Source organism: Poromitra crassiceps (assembly GCF_964638095.1).
Source record: "Poromitra crassiceps genome assembly, chromosome: 13".
Taxonomy (NCBI): Eukaryota; Metazoa; Chordata; class Actinopteri; order Beryciformes; family Melamphaidae; genus Poromitra; species Poromitra crassiceps.
The window spans coordinates 6,765,770-6,774,994 of record NC_139644.1 but is presented as its reverse complement, the minus strand read 5'-3'; the positions used below and the strand labels follow the sequence as shown (position 1 = coordinate 6,774,994).

At 43.1% G+C, this 9,225-nt stretch overlaps 2 protein-coding genes across 2 annotated transcripts in view; one reads left to right on the top strand and one right to left on the bottom strand.

The window, feature by feature from the left end:
* LOC310787901 (cytosolic phospholipase A2 gamma-like) overlaps positions 1-3,449 on the top strand; it is a gene marked incomplete at both ends in the record, with an annotated part of 14,927 nt that extends 11,478 nt beyond the window's left edge. Inside the window, 4 exons of the mRNA XM_083649355.1 lie at positions 1,235-1,386; positions 1,924-2,095; positions 2,434-2,602; positions 3,341-3,449. Coding sequence (XP_083505481.1) covers positions 1,235-1,386; positions 1,924-2,095; positions 2,434-2,602; positions 3,341-3,449 — 602 coding nt within the window. The remainder of the gene's footprint in view (positions 1-1,234; positions 1,387-1,923; positions 2,096-2,433; positions 2,603-3,340) is intronic.
* A 4,101-nt stretch (positions 3,450-7,550) lies between these two features.
* The window catches only part of LOC310787900 (cadherin-1-like), a gene marked incomplete at its 5' end in the record, with an annotated part of 61,472 nt that continues 59,797 nt past the window's right edge, over positions 7,551-9,225 (bottom strand). The window contains one exon of the mRNA XM_083649354.1: positions 7,551-8,475. Coding sequence (XP_083505480.1) covers positions 8,344-8,475 — 132 coding nt within the window. The 3' untranslated portion in view covers positions 7,551-8,343. The remainder of the gene's footprint in view (positions 8,476-9,225) is intronic.

Sequence of the window (9,225 nt, the reverse complement as noted above, 5' to 3'; positions counted from 1 at the left end):
ATAGGTATATTTTTTTCCACACAATATTAATTTATCTAACCTTCTTTGATTTCATTCTGAGCCATGATCTGTATTGTTTTTGCTCTCTCAGTCTCTTGGTTGGTAAAAAAGGTCTTCCCTCTGATTGGGAGATGGGAGTGGGGAACAACTGAAAATTTCCTCTACCAATACCCAGGTGAGCTGACAGTGCCAAATATCCCCGGGATGAACTCCTCAACATCGATTACATTGATCAACTTTATTGTGAAGGATCAATTGTAGTGATTGCGATGTCTGCTTTGTGTTGTGTTGCTGGGTAGATGTTTAATTGATTGTGATGCCTGCTTTGTGTTGTTCTGCTGGGTAGATAGTTCATTGATTGTGATGCCTGCTTTGTGTTGTGCTGCTGGGTAGATGTTTAATTGATTGTGATGCCTGCTTTGTGTTGTGTTGCTGGGTAGATAGTTAATTGATTGTGATGCCTGCTTTGTGTTGTGCTGCTGGGTAGATAGTTAATTGATTGTGATGCCTGCTTTGTGTTGTGTTGCTGGGTAGATAGTTAATTGATTGTGATGCCTGCTTTGTGTTGTGCTGCTGGGTAGATAGTTAATTGATTGTGATGCCTGCTTTGTGTTGTGCTGCTGGGTAGATAGTTAATTGATTGTGATGCCTGCTTTGTGTTGTGTTGCTGGGTAGATAGTTAATTGATTGTGAGGTCTGCTTTGTGTTGTGCTGCTGGGTAGATAGTTAATTGATTGTGATGCCTGCTTTGTGTTGTGCTGCTGGGTAGATAGTTAATTGATTGTGATGCCTGCTTTGTGTTGTTCTGCTGGGTAGATAGTTAATTGATTGTGATGCCTGCTTTGTGTTGTGTTGCTGGGTAGATAGTTAATTGATTGTGATGCCTGCTTTGTGTTGTGCTGCTGGGTAGATAGTTAATTGATTGTGATGCCTGCTTTGTGTTGTGTTGCTGGGTAGATAGTTAATTGATTGTGAGGTCTGCTTTGTGTTGTGCTGCTGGGTAGATAGTTCATTGATTGTGATGCCTGCTTTGTGTTGTGTTGCTGGGTAGATAGTTAATTGATTGTGATGCCTGCTTTGTGTTGTGATGCTGGGTAGATAGTTAATTGATTGTGATGCCTGCTTTGTGTTGTGATGCCGGGTAGATAGTTAATTGATTGTGATGCCTGCTTTGTGTTGTGATGCTGGGTAGATAGTTAATTGATTGTGATGCCTGCTTACATGTATTGGGTAGGTGGTGCGGTGCCGTGGTGTCTCCGCTCTAAAGAGCAGCTGCAGCTGATCGACGCGGGGGTGTGGCTCAACCTGCCCTTCCCCCCCCTGCTGGGCCCCAAGAGAGACCTGGACCTCATCATTGCTCTGGACTACGGCGTTGACACCTTAGAGGTGTGTGTGTGTGTGTGTAATGGTAAATGGCAAATGGCCTGCATTTATATAGCGCTTTTATCCAAAGCGCTTTACAATCAGTAGATAGTCTACATTCACCCATTCATACACCGAGGGCGGCAGGCTGCCACGCAGGGTGCCTACACACCATCGGGAGCAAGGAGGGTTAAGTGTCTTGCCCAAGGACACAACGACAGCAGCTGGGAGGGAGCGGGGATCGAAACCGCCAACCCTTGCGTCATTGGCCGACCCGCTCTACCTCCTGAGCTAAAGCCGCCGTGTGTGTGTGTGTGTGTGTGCGTGCGTGCGTGCACGCAGGAGGGGAGGGGGTTATTGTTGTGTCTCATAGTGTGCAGAGACAGTAAAGTAAAAATAAGGTTGGTCTGTTCTGCATGAGAATAGGTGTAATCGACTCAAGAATGGAAACTTTACCGGGTGGCAACTAAAAACAACATAAAAAGATTTATGGGTGTTTAATTTGCACAGCAGCAGAAGCAGTGTGTTTCTGAAACTTAGTCACACCCCCCCCCTCCACAGACCCTGACTCTGGCCAGAGACTATGCAGCCAAGGTGAACAAGCCTTTCCCAAAGGTAGACGACAAGATCCTGGAGGAGAAAGACTGGCCGCAGGACTGCTATGTGCTGCAGGGGGCGCACAACCAGCCCACCATCGTTTACATGCCTCTCTTCAACAGAAACAACACCAAAGGTCTGTCTCACACACAGACACACAGATACACACACAAACACACACACACACACACACACACACACGCGAAATGTCTAACCTGGTGGATTTGTGCGAGATCATGAGATCACGATCACACGAAAATCCATCTTGCCACACTGCCATCTATTGGTTTGAATCTGAACCACCAGTGGATCCACCAATCAGAATCCTATGAGGCAGCTACAGGCGGGCTTGAGTTGTGACACCAATGAGAGCGAGCCTCTGATAGACAGAGGGTTCACCCAATCTCATTGGGGTATACGACATTGACAATATATGTGACTTTTGTAAGTCATTGTTTCCTTCCCTCTCTTCAGATGCAGAGGAGGTGAGGCAGAAGATGGAGGAGTTCGCCACCATCCAGCTCCCCTTCAGCGAGGAGAAGATCCAGGTTCTGCTGCAGACGGCTGCAGCTAACATGAAGAACAACAATGATACCATACTGAGAGAGATCAGGAAGGCTGCCACACGCAGACACAGCAAGAGGTGTGTGTGTGTGTGTGTGTGTGTGTGTGTGTGTGTGTGTGTCCATGAGGATTGGATTTCTGCATTTGTGATTGAGAGAGACAAGATGACTGAATGAAGGGCTTGACTAACAAGAATATGTTCATCTGTTCATTTCTTCCCCTTCTTCTATTGTCACTGCATAGAACCTCTGCAGAGTCTGGCTCCTAACATCTCACTGCATAGGACCTCTGAAGAGTCTGGCTCCTATAACATCTCACTGCATAGGACCTCTGAAGAGTCTGGCCCCTAACATCTCACTGTATAGAACCTCTGCAGAGTCTGGCTCCTATAACATCTCACTGCATAGGACCTCTGCAGAGTCTGGCTCCTATAACATCTCACTGCATAGGACCTCTGAAGAGTCTGGCTCCTAACATCTCACTGCATAGGACCTCTGAAGAGTCTGGCTCCTAACATCTCACTGCATAGGACCTCTGAAGAGTCTGGCTCCTATAACATCTCACTGCATAGGACCTCTGAAGAGTCTGGCCCCTAACATCTCACTGTATAGAACCTCTGCAGAGTCTGGCTCCTATAACATCTCACTGCATAGGACCTCTGCAGAGTCTGGCTCCTATAACATCTCACTGCATAGGACCTCTGCAGAGTCTGGCTCCTAACATCTCACTGTATAGGACCTCTGAAGAGTCTGGCTCCTATAACATCTCACTGCATAGAACCTCTGAAGAGTCTGGCTCCTAACATCTCACTGTATAGGACCTCTGAAGAGTCTGGCTCCTATAACATCTCACTGCATAGGACCTCTGAAGAGTCTGGCTCCTATAACATCTCACTGCATAGGACCTCTGAAGAGTCTGGCTCCTAACATCTCACTGCATAGAACCTCTGAAGAGTCTGGCTCCTATAACATCTCACTGCATAGGACCTCTGAAGAGTCTGGCTCCTAACATCTCACTGCATAGGACCTCTGCAGAGTCTGGCTCCTAACATCTCACTGCATAGGACCTCTGCAGAGTCTGGCTCCTATAACATCTCACTGCATAGGACCTCTGAAGAGTCTGGCTCCTAACATCTCACTGCATAGAACCTCTGACGAGTCTGGCTCCTAACATCTCACTGCATAGGACCTCTGCAGAGTTTGGCTCCTAACATCTCACTGTATAGGACCTCTGAAGAGTCTGGCTCCTAACATCTCACTGCATAGAACCTCTGAAGAGTCTGGCTCCTATAACATCTCACTGCATAGGACCTCTGCAGAGTCTGGCTCCTAACATCTCACTGCATAGAACCTCTGAAGAGTCTGGCTCCTAACATCTCACTGCATAGGACCTCTGCAGAGTCTGGCTCCTAACATCTCACTGTATAGGACCTCTGAAGAGTCTGGCTCCTAACATCTCACTGCATAGAACCTCTGAAGAGTCTGGCTCCTATAACATCTCACTGCATAGGACCTCTGCAGAGTCTGGCTCCTAACATCTCACTGTATAGGACCTCTGAAGAGTCTGGCCCCTAACGTTTCACAAGACGGTTTGAGGTCGTACGGACAATCAACCTCCAGCGGGAAAACCAGACTTCTCACAAAAAAACATGTTATATTTATTTACAATTCCTATAGACATGATTGACCACTGGTCCAGATACAACATCAGTAATAACAACACCCTGTGAGTTTACCTCTATGTGACTGTCAGGCGGGTGTGGATGTTTTCAGTGGGATGCAGTAACTGAACCCAGCCACTAGAGGTCTCTCTATGTTCACAATGTTTTGACTTGTTTCTACAGTTGTGCATGTGATTCTCACACACAACTTTATTATCATAAGTTAGTCATTTTGTGTGTTGTTATGGGTTTTGATATAGATTTAATATTAAAAGATGCTTGAATAAGGAGATATGTTTTTTCTCCATATAACCATTATTAAAGGCCCCACATTATTTGACTTTGTGAATTTATTTTTTAATAGACTACCATATCTTAGAATAAGAATGTGTAACATTATATTTTTATTTTCCAATAAATGTTCAATAACTTTGAATGAGTTTGAATAATTCATCCTCACTCCAAGTGTGTGTGTGTGTGTGTGTGTCCAGGAGGGTTGGGGGTGACATATTTTCAAGGATTCCGTCTCCTCCCTGTTTTCTCCCCAATTGTACTTGGCCCCTCCCCCTGCTGTCTCGGTGGTAGCTCCATCTGCTCTGTGGATCTGAGGAGAGCTGTTCTGTTTTCACCTGACAGCGAGGCGTTTCACCGGCAGGATATCGTGTTCGGAAGATCACGCAATTCCCCCCAGTCCACTTACCCTTAATCCACTTAATCAATTTAATCAATTGAATCCACTTAATCCCAATCTGAACCTGATCAGATGATGTTACTAAACATTGGATTATAAGCATCCAGTAATCTCTAATGCCATACATTTTTTAAATAACTTTTCCAAACACGATCAATGGTGGGTCAACACCTTCTGCATAATCAATAAGTCACCAGGCAATCAACTTTAAATAAAGAATCAACGGTATCACCACAGATCACAGGTCACCACAGATCAATATTGACCTTTGAATTAGTGAAAGGTCAACACAGGCCTGATCTATAGTCATTAACACAATGCTATTACTTCATCTTTTGGCACACACACACACACACACTGAGACACACACACACACACACACCACACACACACACACCCCCCACACACACACACACACACCACACACACATACACACACACACAAACATACATACACACACACACACACCACAAGGCGAGTGCCGTCCAGTTCCATTGTATTGGAGAGAAGGCAGACATCACCAGGGCCGATATCTCCAAAACTCAGGCAACTAATACAAAACGATATAGATGGATAAATAGCACTACAGGTAAGAAGAAAAATATGTAATGTGGATTTTAGGGTGAGCTGTTGCTTTAACTTGAAAATATTTTTTGTTACTGCAACGCATGAGGGAAACTAACTAGTTATGTGTTAGTTGTTTAGCAGTTACTGACTGTGTGTGTTTGTGTTTACAGCTCTTCATGTTGAGGACCAAGGTGCTGACTGAGATGGAAAGGGATATGAGGGGCGTCTGATGATGTCTGATGAAGACAGGGCCGCTGGAAGTCATTTTAAGCAGGCCCCGCCGAAAAAAATTTGGGCGTTTTTTTTTTACATTTTTTTGCCATATTTAGAGGAATATCTCATTTTAAATCAACATTAGGATACTGTTGTGATGTAATTATTCAGTATTTTCTCCTTTTCTCACTCATTCAGAGCAAAGAGGGAGATATATAGCATGATGATAATGCTCTATATCTCCCTATTTGCTCTGAATACACCAGTTAACATGACACAGACTTAACATGATAGAAATATTATCAGCCAACTTAATGACTAGACTAATTATTCTAATCTGAATGGCATATATCAAGAAACATTGACTCCTCTCTTTGCTGTATAGTGGGAGGTGCATTTTTGAGTAGGCTATTAAAATAGCATGTCAAGTTCACATTTCTTTATTGCCAGATTAAACAATTCGTATTGGTTGTTGGTTGGTTCAACACAACATGTGCGTGCATGCGCGCTTCTTCTTCTCTAGCCTACACGCATGTAACTTCCTTGATTGTTATTGTTGATAATTCTATTTAAATAGGCTACATTTTCATTTCCTGAAACATTCTTAAACAAGAAAGGAACATAGTGCACTGCAAAATATTTTTAATTACATTTGTAAAAAAAAAAAAAAAAAAAAAAAATTTGGAAAAAATCTAGGGGGTGCTGCAGCACCTGCAGCACCCCTACTTCCCGCGGGCCTGGATGAAGAGCATGGCAATGTAGACGGAGTCGATGAATGGATTGTCCGGCATCCATCTTTTTGCAGCCAGGAGCTCAGTGAGCTGTGTGCTGTACTTCAGGATAGACTGGACGCCATTCCTGAGCACCCAGCTTCCCACATGACACCCCGCCCTCCGCATCTAACCAGATGCGAAAATACACTTCAAGTAGACCTGGTAAATAAAAAAATAAAAAAAATAAGCTGTGTGTGAAAAGGAGTGTGTCAGTGACAGAGTCAGTACGTTTACATGTGTGACCAGGTCTAAATAACTGACAACGCCACCTAGGGAGTTTCACCCAAGGAGATACCAGGGCTTTAAAGGGATAGTTCGGTTTGTTTGAAGTGGGGTCCTATCAGCTAGTTCGATACACTAACTTAATTAGGTACAGTGTTCTGGAGGCTGGGCGCATTGTGTAACGAGACCCGGTACTCAGAGCAGCAGCCAAACCAGCTTTTTCTCTGTAAGTACGTGGGGTCAACAACTAAAATGTAATTTAGCCACCTAAAACAATGCCCACCTAAACAAATCGATATCTGTGTACATGCACGCTCTATTTTGACAATTTTCAGCGCTTTACTTTTCCGCAAAACAGCAGTTTCATTCGGCACTGCTTTTTCTCCTAACCGCACAACTACCGTATTCCTCCGCTAGAAGCCTGCATGAGTGTTTCACCATGTCATTTATTGAACTTACTTGAATTTGTGTGCTTTTTCTTTTCTCCATATTCACATTTGGGATTGTGTATGCTTTTTACAATTTCTGTTTGCAGTGTGGTTTAAATGGTCTATGAAATAAAATAATTTAATGTAATTGCACATAACATGAACATTTATTTTTGGCCCATGGCCATCCATCCAGATTCATTTTGGCATTTCATAGGAAATAATTTGAGCACCTCTGCCTTATAGGGTAACAACAATAACATGGAAGTGTTTCCAGTAGGTAGTTTTTTATGTAGGCTTATGTACACACAATTTTTTTTATTATGAAATTCATTTTAGGCTATTAATAAAAGTAAGGGGGGTGGGGGGTCACTGTCCTATATAGCCATTGGCTCATGGCTGATCTATAGGACCAATCGGTTGATGTATTTGTAGATGTTTGTAGTTTTCATCCAATGAATACCTTCCCATGGCCAGGGGCTGTCCCAATAGATGTCGCCCCTAAAGGTCGGTGCCGAGAGTCCTCCCTTGTATTCGAGTTCAGGAGCCGCCAGTGATATGAGACCATCAATCTAATGCTCATCTGGCCAGTCGGTCAGACTCACAGCATGTCGTCCTCGCCTCCTCCATACATTTTATTTATTTATTTGGATCCCCATTAGCCACTACCATTAAGGTACAGCAACTACTCTTCCTGGGGTCCACACAAGTAAACATTACATCATAATACATAGTACATACATAATACAAAATAGCATATTTAAAATCCAAGACAAGAGCAGAAAAAAAACAGATAAAACAAAAATTAAACAAAACAGAAACAACAATAACATCAAATGACTACAACAATTACAACAACCCACATAGTCTAAAAGTCAGTAAAACATTACAGCTCAGTAATGATTATAGAAGGCTACCCCATAAAATCAAATCACCACCAAAAAAGTTATCTTAGTGACCATATAGTCCAATTGTATGCGTCAAGACTTGTAAAGGAGCTGGTGTTCTGTGCCATTAGGTAGGCCCATTTCCTTAGACTCTTTTTAAAAACCGTTTTACTTGTTAAATGTGTAATGTCTGATGGTAGACCATTCCATATATTCTTTCCTCTGTACATTACATTACATTGCCTTGCATTAGTTTTTGAGACAGGGAGTGAAAAAAACAACCTCTTGATGCATGCCTAGTATTCATATTATGGCTATTCCTGCTATATAAAAATTGATGGTACAGGACATTCGGGATTTTAGACAGTGAAATGTTTCTCATAAAACTCCGATACTGGACAAGTTCAGGGATGAGAGGCTGCCGGCATCCGAACGGCGGCCTTCGTAGTCGAACACCAGGAGGGAGTCGTAGGGGGGAGCTGTGGGGTCGTTCTTGGCCACCTTCAGGTTCTGGGGAGGGAGGGGTGCAAACACGATCATTTATGGAATTTGTCAGGAAAGGTAGGAGGTGGTATTGAAAACAGGATGGGTTTGATTTCAATACATCAAGTTAACATGAAGCTTTAATGAATGCACAGTTCACCGTATGCTGGCCACAGCCGCCCCCTCTCGCCTCTGACGGACCCACTATTTCAAGTAGTGATGGGAGTGATAAGGTATCTCTTCTCAATGCACGCTCCCTTTCAAATAAGACATTTATTTTAAATGACTTTATTTTATCTGAAAATCTTGACTTTATGTTCCTCACTGAGACCTGGTGAACACAGCTTATTTTTAGAATGATGCCCCCCTGATTATGATTTTACCAGCTCCCCCAGGGCTAGCGGTCATGGGTTAGGTGTTAGCTTTGAGGTCCTTGTCCTAAAGATTCATTGCATGGATCCTGTTATTTCTATTATTATTTATCGTCCTCCAAAATCCAACACCTTGTTTTTGTCTGAACTATCAGAGTTTTTATCTTCGATTGTTGTCCGTCATGACAAAGTTCTGATTGCTGGGGACCTTAACGTGCATATTGACAACATTTCGGACAGCTTTGCCATGGAGTTTTTAAACATTATGGAGTCTTTTAACTTCTTTGAACATGTGTCTGGCCCTACTGATAAAGGTGGCCATACATTGGACCTATAGTTTTTACCCTAGGCCTAGATTTATCTTCCCTGGTTTTAAGGGACATTTTTATTTATGACCATCTATGTC